This window comes from Malurus melanocephalus, unplaced genomic scaffold (assembly GCF_030028575.1).
Source record: "Malurus melanocephalus ecotype Western Australia unplaced genomic scaffold, MMel_1.1 scaffold_869, whole genome shotgun sequence".
Classification (NCBI taxonomy): Eukaryota; Metazoa; Chordata; class Aves; order Passeriformes; family Maluridae; genus Malurus; species Malurus melanocephalus.
This window is the reverse complement of record NW_026624101.1, coordinates 138470-155305: the sequence shown is the minus strand read 5'-3', so window position 1 is coordinate 155305 and position 16836 is coordinate 138470. Positions and strand designations below refer to the sequence as shown.

Here is a 16836-nt window from a genome sequence, read left to right as displayed (position 1 = left end):
GGCACGCTGTGGGTGGGATGGATCCCTCTCCCAGTTCCCATCCCAGTTTCCCAGTCCCAGCAGCGGGGGAGACRGGCACGGGCTCAGCCTGGAGGCCAGAGCAGCCTCTCCTGTGTCACCAGCCTTGTGCAACCCCCTCGCCCTCCCTCCCTCCCTCCGAGGGTGTGGGACAATCCCTGGCAGGCAGCGGCTGCTCRGGGTCCAGCTGGGCTTGGGAAACACCTCCAGCAGCATGGGAGAACCCCCAGGCTCCTTCCTGCACCCCGTGCTGGTGTCACCCTCCCACATCCCAAGCCCTCACACCCCTGTGTGCCTCCAGATCCTCCTCAGGGCAGATTTTGACACCCCGGAGCTGTTTTGATGCCAAACTCCATCCTGATGCAAGCAGGAAGATGAGTGATTTGCAGCAGCAATTTGTTTTGGGCCCTTCAGCTCTGCTTCAGAGTTGCCTGAAGACTCAAACTCTTGAGATTAGTTGGTTTTATTAGTTGGAGATTTGGGTTTTGGTCCCTGCAGGGCGAGACAGGAATTAAAAGAGTAACGAGCACGGGAAGAATTGGGAAGTTGTTAAATGGAAAAAGGAAATCTCCCTGCAGGTGAGGGCTGCCAGGGCCAGGGGGGATGTTCAACAAAAGGAGCCTTCCCAAACTCCTTCTCCACAAGAATTTGGCCCAACAGATACATGCTTGGCCATCAAATTGCACCAGGGGAGGTTTAAATCAGGTATTAGCAGAAATTCCTCCATGGAAAAGGCGGTCAGGCTTTAGAGCAGGTTGTCCTGGGAAGTGGTGGAGTTGCCGTTTCTGAAAGAGTTCAAAACCCCGAGGATGTGGCAATGGGGACAAGGGGACAATGTCCTTGGGGACAAGGTTTAATGGTGGCCTGGCCGGTGCTGGGTTGATGGTTGGACTCGATGACCTTTGAGGTTCTTCCCAAGACCAGGGATTCCACAATTCCATGTTTGTGACCTCAGTGTCCCTGGGAGATTTGGGACACATTTCCCCTGGCACAATCCTGGAAATGGCATCAGGAGTTTTCTCTGAACAGGAGAATTTGAACAGAGGGGCAATGCCCAGGGATCTCCTGCAGCTCCGTGCCTTTCTCAGGGTTTGCCATTCCAGGTGACAGATGCTCTCAAGGGGTTTTTGCAGTGGCTCTTCCATCGTCACCATGTCCCTGTCACAGCCTGCCCTCGAGGCACTCGCACCAAACTTCTTTCTTCAAAAGGAAAGCAGTGCCAAATACTCATTTTCTTTAATTTTTGGAGGCAAAACAGAGCTTGAAAGCACCTGGGATGGGCTGTGCTTCTTGGAACAGAGGTGGGAAAGGACACAAGGCACAGGAATGAGGGGGGTGGGATGGGGAGGAGGCACCAGGGAGCAGCTCCTCGGGATTTCCCATTGCAGAACTGAAGAGCTCCCAATGCAGCCATCGGGTGGGCAAGGGGCCAGTGACAAAGGGCAGGGTGGGGTGGGATTTTGGGGAGAAATCCTTCCCTGGGAGGGTGGGGAGGCCCTGGCACAGGGTGCCCAGAGCAGCTGTGGCTGCCCCTGGATCCCTGGCAGTGCCCAAGGCCAGGCTGGACATTGGGGCTGGGAGCATCCTGGGACAGTGGGAGGTGTCCCTGCCATGGCAAGGGGTGGCACTAGTTTTAAGGTTTTAAGGTCCTTTTCAACCCAAACCATTCTGGGATTGAAGAGGAGATGCTTTTCCAGCCARCACCTGGAACAGAACTTTGCTGCTGCAGAACGTGACCACAAAAACAACCTTTCAAAGCCGGAGATAAACGTGGGCAGCACYGGCCCGTCCTGGCTGGTTAAACACGACCAGGACCTCCGGCTGAGGAAGTGTTAAATCACTGACCACCAGAAGATGGGGCAGGAGGCAAACGTGAGATTTCAGGGAGCTCACTGAGGCTCCAACTCCTCTTCCCGAAGCAGAGGCAGCTCCTGCTCCGTGCCCGGTGGGGAGCAGAGAGCTCAGAGGGGTTGGGGTGTCCTGGGTGAAGCCCTGGGTGAAGCCCTGGGTGAAGAAGGCTCCGTTTCCCAGGGCTGGGTGCAGACTCTGCGATCCAATCTCTCCCAGGGCTTGCACAAACCACCCTGGCAGGGGTCTCCTGCCAAAGCTCTGCTCCACCCTGGGCAGGTTGTTTGTGGGATAACGCAGCTCGCTGGCTCTGAGCTCTGCCAGCCCCTGCCAGCAGCCACCCAGAGCTGCAGGCTCGGAAAGGAACCTTCTCTTTGTCCCCTTCCATGTTCTCATCTCTCCAGAGTCAGCRTTCCAGCAAATGTCCCAGCCTGGAATTGTTCAAGGGCAGGAGCAGCCTGGGATAGTGGGAGGTGTTCCTGCCCACCATCGACACCTGCTTGCCCATCAAATTGCACCAGAGGAGGTTCACATTGGGTATTGGGAGAAATTCCTCCATGGAAAAAGCTTTAAGGTCCACCTGACTCAAATTATTTTAGGATTTTATGAAATCAGAGTGCAGAGGTTTGGTTTGGCAAAAGGAGCTCCCTGCTCTGAGCTGCCAGATGCAAAACCTTCCAGGATTTTGGGCAGCCCTGACTGAAAACGGTSAGRTTGTGCTGTGCATGGCCAGGAACAAAGGTGATTTYCMMCCYYCYKRWTTWRRWWWWTTYWMCCMMMARRARGSSRRRAWSRGGGRAWTKKTYMARGRRKMAMCSKGGMMWRWKGRARGKSKYCCYKSCYMWKGSCCMWTKGSCCMWYMGACACCTGSYTGCCCATCAAATTGCACCAAGGGATGTTCACATTGGGTATTAGGAGAAATCCTCCAAGAAAAGGCTTTAAGGTCCACCCAACTCAAATTCTTTTAGGATTTTATCAAATCGGGGTGACATGTTGCTGGGTGCAGAAGTTTGGTTTGGCAAAAGGAGCTCCCCGCTTTGAGGCTGCCAAATCCAAAACCTTCCAGGATTTTGGGCAGCCCTGACTGAGAAAGGCYGGGTTGTGCTGTGCATGGCCAGGAACAAGGTGATTTTTCTCCTTCATGATTTAGGTATTTTCATCCACAACAGGGGAGAATTGGGGAATTGTTTAAGGGCAGGAGCAACCTGGGGTAGTGGAAGGTATCCCTGYCCATGGCCCATTGGCCCATCAGACACCTGCTTGCCCATCAAACTGCACCAGGGGAGGTTCACATTGGGTATTGGGAGAAATTCCTCCATGGAAAAAGCTTTAAGGTGCCCCCAAATCAAATTCTTTTTGGATTTTATGAAATTAGGGTTGGGTGCAGAGGTTTGTTTTGGCAAAAGGAACCTCCCTGGAGGCTTCCAGATCCAAAACCTTCTGGACTCTGGGCAGCCCTGATTGAGAAAGGCCGGGTTGTGCTGTGCATGGCCAGGAACAAAGGTKATTTTTCTCCCTCCTGATTTAGGTATTTCCATCCACAACAAGGGGAGAATGGGGGAGTCTGTGCAGCCCCAGCAGCTCCCCGTGAGCTCCGTGAGCCGAAGCCTCTCCTGGAGGAGCACAGGACAGCTGACAGCGCTGGCAGAACGYCCTTTGACGAGTCCTGTTCTTGCTGTCACCAGCAGCAATTACAGCATTCGCCTGGGTTTCAAAACCAGCCCRGGGTGCTGGGATTGACAACTCCTCCCGGGCTGCTGCTGTGGCACCCTGCCCGCAGCGGAGATAATGGGCTGCCTGGGAGATTGCTCAGCGCTGAGGGATGGCTGGGGAATCTCTCCTGGACCCCGAGACCGGCCCTGTGGGGCCTGACAAGGCTTGTGCYGTGTCCCTGTGGGGGCTGGCTTGCACAAGGTGTTGCACAGAGCAGGAGTTTCAGGCACTGGAGAGGCTCGGGAGCCACACCTCGCGTGGGGTGCGCCTGGTTTTGCTGCCGCTGCTGCTGCTGCTGGGGGTTTTTTTGGTTGCCTGGAGCCCCTGCCCTGCCTGGTGAGAAAAYAGAGATATTTTCAGCTCTGCAGAARGGAGCAGGAGCAGGTGTATTGCTGCTGAGGGGTTTCATGGTAGAGATGGAGGTGAATCTGGCTGAGAAAAGCGCATCACACATCTCCCACCGCTCGTGTGATTTCCTCCCAAGCAAACGCTGCTAAAGTTGTCCTCTAAAGCTGTCCTGTTCCCAGCCAGGCAGAGGGCAGATTCCTGCGCTGTGGAGCCATGAGTGGCAGGGATTATCCGACTGTCAGCAAGGCTCGCAGGTCACCTGCTTTTGTTTTTGTAGCTGGAAGCAGGAAATTGCAGCCTGCTGGAGYTGGGCTACCAAAAACTGAGGATGGYGCTGGGATGGAGCCGGTCCAGGCGGCTCCGGGGTGGTGCAGCAGGGGCAGCCAGGAGCCAAAAYGCCAAATTCCCTTCCTGACTCGCCCAGGCTGTGAGAATGGAGCGGAGTCATTTGTCTCCATCACCCCCAGGGCTCTGACTCAGCCGTGCTGAGCCAACAGCAGCGCAACAACGCGGGATGCCAGCGCTCCCTCCTCATCCTCCTCATCCTCCTGCTGCCCCTCGGGATGCCAGCGCTCCCTCCTCATCTTCCTCATCCTCCTGCTGCCCCTCGGGGTGCCAGTGCTCCTTCCTCATCCTCCTGCTGCCCCTCGGGGTGCCAGGGCTCCCTCCTCATCCTCCTCATCCTCCTCATCCTCCTCATCCTCCTCATCCTCCTGCTGCCCCTCTGTGCCCACAGCCATGGTCTTGCAGCAGCCGAGGCCATAAATAAAGACCCGCAGCCCTGAACTGCAGCTGCAGTAATTGGTGTCTCTTTAAAAAAAAAAAAAATAATTTTAAAAAATCCCTCAGCGGCAGCAGTTGGGATAAAAATGGGATCGTGGGAATGCCTGTCCCAGAATTTTGGAATATTGGGCTTTTGGGGTGGGAATGGGGTCATGGGAATGCCCATCTTGGAATTTTGGGATTTTGGGATTTTTGGGGTAGGAATGGGGCCATGGGAACATCCAGCATGGAATTTTAGGATTTTGGAATTCTGGGATTTTGGGGCGGGAATGGGGTCTTGGATTCTGTGGGATTTTCGGGTGGGAATGGGGTCATGGAAATACCCTGGAATTTTGAGATTCTGGGGATTTTGGGGTGGGAATGGGGTCATGGAAAGCTCCATCCAAGGTGCCACAGGACGAAGCAGGCAGGACCAGCCTCGAGTTAACCACCTGAATTGTCCCAAACTCAGCTGCCACAGTGCCCACGTCCCCGTTTCTGGTGGTACCAGCACAGAAGTGCCTCAGAACACAGCAGGGGGAAAAGAGAGGCAATTGGGTCAGGATTAATTCCAGGTTAATCCCTGTCCCGTGTCACGAAAGCCGGGACATTGCCTGGGGTGTGCGGTGCTGCCAGAGGGCATCRGTGCCAGGGAGAAGGGACCAGCTGAGGGGACAGGGGTGCCACATGTCCCTGACCTTCACAGGGCTCAGCTGAGATGTCTCGTGAGAGGAGAAAGGTGGAGAGGAGGCAGCAGGGCTCAGCAAGGGGGTGAGGATTTGAGGAAAGCTTTGAGAAAAGGAAATTTCAAATGCAGGGAGGGTTTGAATCACAGAGTCCTTAAGGCTGGAAAAGAACTTTAAAATCATCAAGTCCAACCATCAGCCAGCCCTGCCACTGTATTTGTCACCCCTGTACCCAAGTGTCACATCCCCGCTGCTTCTGAGCACCTCCAGGGGTGGGGACTYYACCACTGCCCTGGGCAGCCCATTCCAATTCATCACAACCCTTTCTGTGAATAAAAAGTCTYTCATTTCCAATCTAAACTCCCCTGGAGCAATTTATGGCCGTTCCCTCTCCTCCTGTCCCTGTTCCCTGGGGCAGAGCCCGACCCCCCCGGCTGCCCCCTCCTGTCAGGGAGTTGTGCAGATCCACAAGGTCCCCCCTGATCCCCCTTTGCTCCAGGCTGAGCCCCTTTCCCAGCTCTCTCAGCCTCTCCTGAGGTGCTCCAGACCCTTCCCCAGCTCCATTCCCATCCCTGGACAAGCTCCTCAATGTCCTCATTGTCCTGAGGAGCCCAAACTGCCCCCATGGTGGGAGTTGGGGCTCAGCAGTGCCAGCACTGGGGACTCTCTGTGTAACTCTCACCCTGTGCTCCCTGGGCACCTTCCTGTCCCCAACCCAGCCCCATGTCACCATCCCCAGCATCYCCAGCATCCCCAGGATCCCATCCCTTCTGACCACAGGCAGGAGGATGTAAACATTAGCAGGAGCTGGGAAGGAGGACTCAGCAGGAAACCAAGCTCACTTATTGATGAATCAGGGGAGCTGCAGATCCCTGACACCCTCCCCAGTTATTTACCYGCACAGGATGTACCAGGGATGCTTGGACACTTTGCTCATCCCCAGGATGACGGAGATTTTGGGGTGGGAAAGCTCATTCTTTTCAAGATTTTCACACAGAGCAGCCATCACATCACAACATGTGTGGGTTCTTATTCCCAAACCACATTCCCAGTGGGATGGGCAGGTCACTGCTTCCTCCTGACAAAGAGTCATTCCCATTCCCTGTGGAACTGGGGACTGCTCTCCTGCTTGCAGAGTCCATTTGAAGTGAATAAAATTGGAATCATTTGAAGTGAATAAAAAGGAAATCCACCCCAGACTCTGTCAGCACCCATGGGTGGGAGCAGCTCTCTGGGATCCCCTCGCATCCTCTGCTCCCTAGAAGGATGCCCAGCCCGGACTCAGTGCCATGTAACGGAGGCTCCACCGTGGTGCAACACCAACTACTGCTTCAGGGTTTAATTACCCTCATTTCCAAAGCCAGGGGGATTTGGGAGGCTTTTGTAAACCCAGCTCAAGAGCTTCTCCCCATGGCAAACTCTCCCAATTCTTCAGGAAACACAGAAACACTTTGGAGCTTGGTCTCACCCAGCCTCTGGTACCTCTCCTGCTCCACCAGGAAGCCCTGACCAAATAATAAGTTTCATGGTTAAGAAAACAACATATTTCTCTCACCTCTACACGGAGGGAAAAAAAATGTTGTTTTGGGGGGAAAAGTTCAATTGCTGCCAAATTTCTGGAACGCTTGAATGAGGCGCAGGAGGAAAAYATTTGCAAAGCAGTCACCCAAAGGTGTCCTGTTCAGATAGTTCTTTTCACTAAAAAACAAGATAAACTGGCTGAAAGAAGTGAGATTTGATAACAATAATTTGTTTTATAATAAAACATAGAGGAAAAATCAAGAAGTGGCTTGAACTTAAATCCTGAAAGAGGCAGCATCACCTTGCTCTGCAATTTTTGGTGGGAATGACTGCTCTGGGTTTTCTCCACGTGCAAGGGAGGTTGGGTGGATGTTCCCTCCCCTGGGAGAARCAGAGCCAGGGCTGGGTGCGCCTGCGCTGGGAAGCTGCCCCGGGGGCACTCGGATGATTTCAGGCTGCATTTCCACCCMGCTCTTCCAACCCTTCCAGCTCACGCTTCCCTGCCCTGCCTCCTTGCCCCTGCCCATCTGGGGCCACGGATATAAAGCCCTCCAGCCAAGATGTTTCCTGTGGGGGCCCAGCTTTGCCTGGAGGGTGCACATGGCTCCTGTCCCATCCCAAAGGCTGACTTAGGGACGGAGCGAGGGGATTTTCTGGCGGCTGCCGGCGGTGAGCTCACACCGAGGGCACTCCTTYGGAGCTAGAGCGGCAGGGCAGGTTGCTGCTCCGGCTTTGCTGGAAACCTTGGAGCTCCAGGAGCGTGGGGAAGTGGTGCTGGTCCATCCAGAGATCACAGGTAAGCCAGGCTAGGAGACACCAGCAGCTGAGTGCTCCATCACTGCTTCCATTTTTCTTTTCCTCCTCCTTCTTCTTCTTCTGCTTCTCCATCCCTTCACCATCTCTTCAGCCATCCTGGGTCTGAGTCTTTTCTCACTTTGCATCACTGTAGAAGTGAGGAGGGATGAGAGGAGGGTTCCCTGTGGTGGGAAGGAGCACATRGAAACCCAAGAGCACGAAGAGCCAGCCCTCAAACACTTCTGGCTGCCACCTGCTTTATTTTCCTGCCGTGGCTGTGATCCCAGCTGCTCTGGGAGCCACCCAGCCCTGAGTAAGGAGAGGCCATGGCTGAGTTGCAGTTGTGAGGGAACAGCACAGGTTCACCCTCGAGATGGTGAGGGTGATCAGAGCAGGAGCTGCAGAAGAGCTCATTTGTGTTGGTGTCATTCTCCTGGGTTTTGTCCCTTTGAACTGCTCGGGGAGGGAGGCAGAGGAAGCCGTGGGAGCATCACCCCACTGCAGATCTGCTGGCATGCCACGGTGGCTCAGCTCATCCCACTGCAGACCCACTGCACCCCACAGTGGCTCAGCTCACCCCACTGCACTCCTGTTGCACCCCACAGTGGCTCAGCTCACCCCACTGCACACCCATTGCACCCCACAGTGGCTCAGCTCACCCCACTGCACCCCACAGTGGCTCAGCTCACCCCACTGCACCCCACAGTGGCTCAGCTCACCCCACTGCACCCCACAGTGGCTCAGCTCACCCCACTCAGTTTCTCCTCAAGGTCAGTGGGTTTGAGATCAGCTTCCCTTCCCTGCATTAGAGCTGAAAAGATTTTCAAACGAAAGCAAAGAAATCTGATTTCCACCGGTGCCTCGGCAGCTCAGAGATGCCACTGAAGCGGTGTCACCTCAGTGTCACCTGTTTGGTGTCACCCAAAGCTGCTGGCTCTGCAGGGCTGGAGCAGCACAGCCAGACGGGTCAGTCCCACGCTGCATCCAGGGACTGAACTGCTCAGCTCTGGGGAATTTCTGTGTCTGTTTTGTACCAAAAACCCAGCTACTGTGGGTTTGGAGTGCTTCCAAATGCCTCTAAGGTTGGCACACATCTTCAAAAATAGCTCCAAAGTCTCGAGGATCTGAAAGAAAAGATGCCAAATAGGAAACTTCTGATCAAAATAGGATCAGAACTTTTGATTTTTCAAATTAATGACAGAGTGCTGAGAATTATGAGGGCAGGAAAGTCTTTAACACGGGGAAAAACAGGCAGAAAGTTAGATTTGGGGTTTTTTTTAGAATCTCATTTGTAGCTGCATCTTCTGCCACTACCAAAGGTGGGGTCTRGCAGTGGAGAACCCACTGGAGGCGTGAAACTCCGATCCCTTCCAGGATGGAGATTACCTGGGAGTGCACTCTGAGTGAAATGAAATCCAAAGTGAAGAGGCACCTCCCAGAGGCTTTTCTGGGTGCCTCAGGACTGGGGCAATGCCCGGGGTCCAGGCTGTGCTCCGGGGCTGAGCTCCTTTCAACCGCATTCCAACCTCAGGAAGATGCTGAGGAGCAACTCTGGARAACAGAGCCAATGAGCACCAACCTCTGTAGGGTTGTCACTCCCCAGAGGGAACTCAGGGAGTGCAGGGAAGTCCTCCTGGCTGGAAGATCTGAGTCATAAAGAAAGTGAAGAGAAGGGAGAAGACGGGGTGACAAGGACTGGGCTGAAATGGGRAAGCGCCGAGTGGCAGCAACGGCACCTGACGGGAGATGTTGATGCCGTGGGTTGGTGACCATCCTCAGAGCCCAAAAGCATTTTCTGAGGTGATTTGCAGCTCCTGCATYGTGAGAGAGAGGAGATATTCACAGTAGGATGTGTGGTGGGAAGAGGATGAGCCCTTGGTAGCCGGGTAAGGCGCAGTGCTGGGCTGGTGGGCACCAGGAGAGGGGTTCCCTTTGGGTGTGCATGCTTCTCCTTCCCCGTGCACACCCCTAACCTTCTCCTATCCTCTTTCCCAAGGTGCCCGACCATGCCGAGCATATTTTCCTACCAGAGCGCCGAGGTGGATTGGTGTGAGAGCAACTTCGTGCGCTCGGCGGTGATCGCCGAGTACTACAACACCGTGAGTGGCTGAGGGAGGCTGGGGCCGGCTCCAGGCACCCAGGAGCTGCTTTTGGGATCCAGACAGGACGGGACATCCCTGTTCTCTTTCCTCCTCCTCACTCCTTTGAACTTCCTGGTGATGGAGGGTGCTGGTATGGGGAGCGTTTTCTGAGCTTCAGGTAAATCCCGGGATTTTTTGTCGCTCCCCAAACGTGCTGGGGTCGGGGGTGCTTCAGTTGCGTGTGTGGGGTTGATTCCCAGTGAAAAAACTCTGTCAGAGCTCCTTCGCAGCCCAGATCTGTGAGATCCTGTTATACCAGTCCTGCAGCTCCGCTGCCAGCCAGGCTAAGTCCCACACAGGGCTCACATATTCCAACTCAACCTCCAGGAGTGGCAAAGCGAGAGGCAGCACTTCCATGAACCGTGTCAGGCAGGCTGGGAATCCGGAACTGGGCGCAGGGGAAAGCCGGTGCAGGAGGCATTTTCACCTCCTGCGATCCTTTATCGCTCCGGCTGCTCCCGGTGCCAGCTCCTCGGCTGGAGCATCCCCGTCTGACTGCAGAGGGCTGAGATAAGCGCTTCTCCAAGCACGTCCTGCGCCCTCAGAGCAATTAAAGGCTCACCGGGGTGTGAGGCATGTGGATTTACAGCCTTCCACACGTCTTGTTTACAACTTTCGGCAATTGCCGTCTAACACTAGCAGTTCTTGTTCTCATGGAAATGGCTCTTCCTCTTTTTTTTTTTTTTTTTTAAGTATTTCCTGCTTTTAATAAATTACCTGTAATGACGATAATTCCCCAGCCTGAGTACTGCGGGCTCTAATTACCCAGCCAGGGTCTCAGAGGAGGGGGCTKTGTGTAGTCACCGCTCTTTGAGGCACTCAACAAAGCGAGATTTGCCAGGCCAGACCAAATCCTGCTTCCCTGGGGCACCCAGCCGGGTGTTTTGTGCTGTTAGTTGTTTGCTGCTGCTGCTGCATGGGCTCAGAGGTGCAGAGCAGGGCTTCACGAGCAAGGGGATACAGAAATCACCCAAAAACTCACATCAGCATCTCAGATCTCAGGRTTTGGAGCAGCCTGGTGGAGGGGAAGGTGTCCCTGCATGTGGCAGGSAGTGGAATGAGAGGATTTTTCCAAYCCAAAGCGTTCTAAGTGCAGCTGGAAGTGTCCAAAGCCTCTGTGTTTGGGAGAGGGGTTGATTCCACCAAGAGCAGGAAGACTGAAAGTGAAGGTTTTGGTGTGAATTCCTCCCAGGAGATAAACGCTCCCCATGTCCTCATTTGGTACATCAGGCAGCATTTCTGAAACGTGTCTGGAGCTGAGATACAGCTCAGACTGGCAAAGTGGCTCAGAATCCTTATCACACCAACAGCTATCTCAGGAGCTCTTCAAAAGCCCTTCTGTGCCTGACTGCTGTGCTGGACACCAGTTGGTGTGGCTATCTCCTGCAGGCCCTCTAATTCCCACAAAATATTAACTCACAGCTGCCTGGGTCATTTTGTGGCACAGGTTTCTAAATCCTGTGGCTACTCCTGAAAATCTCACTTAGGTGCCCAGTTCTGGATGGATTCCAGCCATCTCCCAGGTTTACATATCACCCCGCTGGGCTTGTTGGATGAATTTCCACTGTGTGGGACTCAGGCACAGCTTTCCTCCAGGAGGGGAAAACCTCTCCAAAGGATGTTTCCATGCAGGTAAAAATGAGTCTGATGCTGAGGGACAGAAGGATGTGGACAAGCAAATCCTGCAGGATTTTTTTCCAGTGGTTGGACTTGCCCTTGTTCTCCTCTATAGAACACTGGGCACCTCTTCCCCAGTAGAGAAAGAGTTTTTATGATCTCTGCACTGATGTCCTTTTTGCCAGGCTCAGATCAGCAGAGTCCCTGTGCAGAAAGAGAGGGAACCAATTCTGTTTTAGGCTGTGATTCCCCTGCAGAGAAAGCAGCAGGAACCTCCCCCTGCCGTGCCTCAGGCTGGCCTGTGACCTCCTGTCCAGTCAAGAGGTGACAGAGGAGCAAACCCTCCTARAATCTGCTGTTACCTGAGCATCTGCCAACATCCCCCAGACTGCACCGTGCACAGGGCCAGAGGAGCCTCATTGGCATGGGCATCACCCCTTCTTTACCCTGCACAGCCTGGCTGGCACTGCCTGGGTCCCTTCCTCATCCTGCACAGCCTGGCTGGCATTGCCTGGGTCCCTTCTTTGGCTGGCACTGCCTGGGTCCCTTTCTCAGCTGGCACTGCCTGGTCTCACCCCCTGCAGCAGCACAGGGGCCCCTCTTTCTGCTTTGGGATCTCCCACAGGATCAGGCTCCCTGTGATGTGCCCTAAAGGGTGGATTACAGGAATCTCACCAGGCTGAGGTCCCCCATTATCCCTGCAGATCCAGCTGGGGCTGAGGGCACTGTCCCAGATGTGATCCTGCATTTCCTCCCCTTCTTCTCCCCATTTATTTGTTCCTCATATTCAGATTGCTGCCTCTCTGCAGCAAGTCTTATGGGCCTGCCCTGAATTAATTACACCAATATTTACCTCCGTGTCAATTTTCCAGCGTTTTAGACTGGCTGGGAACGCAGCCAGCTCCTGTCCCAGCCTCCTGGATCACTAAATCAGCAAGCTTTCCTCACAGAGCATCCTCTTCAATGTCTCCTTCCAGCCCAGCCCGGGGCTGGAGCATTTCTGTGCCAGCAGSAGCAAATGTGCTGCTGGGGATTGCTCTGTGCCAGCCAAGCTCTCTCAGGCCTGCTTGGCTTGGATGCTTTTTATTAGAAATAAGCACCAAGGGTATGAGAAAAGAATGTAAACAGTACCTTTAAGTACCTAATAATACATGGTGGCTCATGGCTGGATGCAGCTCAGCAACAAAGCTCTGTTTATAGTGACTCAGTGACCCAGAAATTTATTGTCTGCTGGCTGCTCGGGGGAGGACAGTCTTGTGCTCCAGGAGGGTCATCAGTCAGGGACTTGTCTCCCTACCCTCGTTTCTTGGCTGAAATGACTGATCCGGGGTGCTGGGAACGACAGGCACATCCTCAGTAGGATCTCTTTGCAGCAGCTCTGACACTGCTGCACATCCAGAGCTCCTGGGTGTTTTGTTGGATGGTGAGAGAAGCTCAGCTGCAGGTGCAGATGCACCCAGAGAATGGCTCAGTGACAGTGGCAGGGCTGTGTGGGGTGTCCTGGCCCCCTCACACTCTCACTAATACCATGGTTCTCACACCTGCTCAGAAAGCTGAGCTCAGGAGCACAGCCCAGCACGCTGCAGCACCCCCAAACTGCTGTTTCTTGCCCCAAAACACCTCCATGGTCATGTCAGGACAYGCAGCCTCATCCCCTGCAACACAGCTCTGGCTTTAGGAACTTGCTGCACAGGTCTGGAGAGCTGTTCACTTGTGTCTTTGGCACTGTGGGCTCCTCTGTCACTAAAGCTGGCTCAATTTCAGTGAATGAGCTCCCTGCCACGAGTCCTGCAGGAATCTCCTTCCACTGCAGAAAATTGCTGGAGCAAGGAGCAGCCCGGGTTTGTTGCTGTGCTCAAACCTGCATCTCCTGCCTCAATCTGTATCAAAAACTGATCTGACCTGTCACAGGTGAAGGYTCTGTCCCTCCTCCTCAGGCTGGAGTTGGGGTCTTCCCGATGATCCTATTACTGTACAGGGTGAGAGCCGTGCTGCTGATCCCAGCCTCGCTCCTTTCCTAGGAAAAGAAGCAAAGAGTTGGGCTCAGCTGAGGCAGCTGGAGCAATAACTCACATTCATTAGGGAGTGGGACAGGCTGGGGACTCTCACATCTCTTATCACCGTTCTCTTATCTCCCCGACATCCCAGGCACWGGGAGCTGGTGCCTCCTGGCCAGTGTGACCAGAGAGGTACAAACAGAAGCTGTGCTTGGGAAAAAAACTCCAGAAAAGCTTCCTGATGGGTGTACTGGGAGCTAATCCTTCCTAACCGTGTTTGGGACGGAGCTTGCCACATCCTASAGGGAAGACAGAAAGTCAGCATTTACAAATCTGGGCTTGGAGCCGCCGAGTGATGAAAACCCCGTGTCCCCCACGGGGGTGGGAGCTGTCCCCTAAGCTTGGCTGCTCTGCAAGGACTCCTTCTTATCTCCCTGACCCCATTGGCACGGCTCCCCTGGTTATCCCTCCCCTCTGCTATCTGATCTTGCACATCTCGCCCCGAATTAATGAAGTGATAACACAGCTATCATGTAATTAATGACACTGTCGCAAGGCCCGGCGCAGCAGCGATCCGCGGCTCTCCCTCCTTTCCTCACGCTGCCGTGCGTGCTGCCACTTGCACTCTCCTGCCTTTTCCCCGAGCGTTTTCCCTCTCCCTGCTATCCCTGCTTGTCTTCCAAAAGCCTCCTCAATCATTTCACGGGAAAAAAAAGAAAGGTTTGAAGCATAGCTGTTGCCTGAACACACGGTTTGATTTCTCGGTCGTTTCCRAACTATTTGACCTGGAGGGTGCAGCGGGAGCAGCGTTTCTCTTTTCACGGCTGGAATGGGAATAGGACTGGGTTTGGCTCCATCCTATGGAAAACTAATCCATTCGGCCTGAGAACTGCCGCTAATGGGAGCATCAACTTGTGTCACRGAAGGCTTAGCGAAAATCAAGATTAATCTCCGGTGTTTAAGGGAATAGAGACCTCACATTAGGCGTGAGTTGTGTTTCCCTCTGGAATATGAGGGGGTGTGTTCCAGAGAGATGACAACATCCCAGTGATTTGTAGCCCTGTTACCATAAACTGAGATCCCAGAGGATCTGCCACAAGCCCAGCACTTGGGCTTGYGTAAATTTTGCAGTTTACCTGGTGCTGCTGAAGGGGGGAGGCTCCAGCTGCGGATGCCAAATTCCAGGAGCGGGGTCTGGGTCAGCACTGAGCTGGAGATGAAAGGAAAAGGATTGTGAGGCTGAGATGAAAGTCACCCTGGTGCTTTGCCAAATGGCATTYCAGCAGATGGCTCCAGAGCCCCAAAAGCTGTCTGGCAGGTAAATGCAGCACCACAATCCCAACCTTTCACAAGCACGAACAATTTTCCCTGGCGAAGCCATGCTTCCCGGTGACATCCCTTCCCTGAGCTTGCAAAGTCAGGTGAAAAACTCAGSGTAAGAACCCACAGAGGGTAATTAAATGAGTTCAAACTTCACTCCCCCATGCTGCAGGGTGGAGCGGGCCTGGCCCAGCAGACAGGTCCAGGCTTTGGGCACTTTGCTCCTCCCCAGCTGCCACATTTTGCCCATCAGCATCTTCCTGAAGCATTGGCACCTTCAAACAGTGCAGCAACAGACTGAGCCCCAGCAGCATCCCCTCCAACCCGGGACCATCCCCTCCATCCCAGCACCATCCATTCCTTCCCAGCACCATCCCCTCCAACCCGGGACCATCCCCTCCTCCCCAAAACCATCCCTTCCACCATCCCCTCCTCTCCAGAACCTTCCCCTCCATCCCAGAACCATCCCCTCCACCCCAGCACCATTCCCTCCTCCACAAAACCATCCCCTCCACCCCATAACCATCCCCTCCACCCCATACCCATCCCCTCCATGCCAGCACCATCCCCTCCACCCCAGACAAATCAAAGTCCATCAAAGAAGGAATTTTGCCAAGCTGGAAATCAAAGCAGCAGAATTCCCCTGTGTTCCCTTGCCAGGTGTGTTTACAGGAGGTTTATGATCTCATGTAATTAGCAGTGTCCAGGACACCTCCCCTCCCCAGGCCAGGTGTCTCCACACCTGACACCACAGGATGTCACCTGTGCCCTGCCTGTTCCCAGCTCCTCATGTCCCGCTCGTCTGCTGCTCCCCTCCACACCCACTCCCAGTTCAGGATGTTTTGCTGACCGTGGCTGGCTGTGCTGGCCGAGCTCCTCACACCCTTCTAACCCCTCACAGGGTAATCAGTGCTGGGTAGGAGGGTCAGGAGCCATCCARGCAGCTCCTGGTGGTTTTGGGCTGTCAGTAGGGGGAGTTTGGCAGCTGCTGGGAGACACTGGGCAGCTGAAAACAAACCATTATCACCCAAAAGGGTGATCCTGGGCTCATCCTGGGCTTGCTGGCCCCAGAGGGAGAGTAGAGGTGTCTCAGCCATCGCTGTCACAGCAATAGTCACCATTCCTGTTTTCCAGTTCCAGCTTGGCTTCCTGAGAAACGCCTCKGCCCTCTCCCTGTGCCAACAGCAACCCCTTTCCACACGAGGCTTTCCACCGGAGATCGGGATCCTCCTCACACACAGAGAAACTGAGCCCGTGGTGGGATGGGGCTTGCCCAGGATGGTGCAATGAACTGAGTRTGCCCCTTGTTTTCCAGATCAGCAATGTGAGCTTCTTCGTGCTGTCCCCTACGCTGCTGTACCTGAACCGGCAGTACTGCCAGAAGAAGGCCATGCCCCTCTACTTCATCTCGGGGCTGATCGTCCTYGTAGGTGGGTGCCAAAGCTGTGGGAAGAACAATCAGGTTGGCAGATTACCCARCATGATCCCTTTGGAGGGTCTCAGTGGCCAAAGCACAAAATTTGGGTGGGCCACCAAGCAGTCAGGTRTGTTTGAAGCCCTGCAGCCAACATGTCCTGGCAGCTGTGGAAATGCAGCTCCCAGCCCTGTAAATCCCCCTGGTTGGAGAGGACTGACTCACTCAGGTCTCCTTGAACATCAGAGTCCATGCCCTGCTCTTCAGGAATGCTGTACCTTCAGGAATGGCCTCCCAGGCCTTGTGGGAGGATGAAGTTTTGCCGTCTCAAGCTGTCCTTGCTCCTTGCAGGTGTCTTCTCCATGTACTTCCACATGACCCTGAGCTACGTGGGACAGCTCTTGGATGAGCTCTCCATCCTCTGGACACTGGCTGTGGCTTATTCCTTCTGGTACCCGCAGTCTCTCTTCCCCAAGTTCATCAAGACCAGGTATGAGCACGGGGACACGGTGCAGGGACACTGCCACTGAGGTGTGTGACCCATAGATCACACTGCCATCAATATGTGTGACCCACAGATCACACTGCCATCGATGTGTGACCCACAGATCACACTGCCATCAAGGTGTGTGACCCACAGATCACACTGCCATCGA

General features: G+C 54.3%; 1 protein-coding gene across 3 annotated transcripts in view; it reads left to right on the top strand.

The window, feature by feature from the left end:
* Positions 1 to 7377: 7377 nt before the first annotated feature.
* ACER1 (alkaline ceramidase 1) overlaps positions 7378 to 16836 on the top strand; it is a 13321-nt gene continuing 3862 nt past the window's right edge. The window contains exons 1-4 of one of the 3 annotated variants that reach the window (XM_057385800.1): positions 7378 to 7692; positions 9688 to 9790; positions 16082 to 16196; positions 16532 to 16670. In XM_057385800.1, the coding sequence (XP_057241783.1) occupies positions 9698 to 9790; positions 16082 to 16196; positions 16532 to 16670 (347 nt within the window). In that variant the 5' untranslated portion in view covers positions 7378 to 7692; positions 9688 to 9697. The other 2 variants (XM_057385802.1, XM_057385801.1) reach the window with 2 other exon arrangements.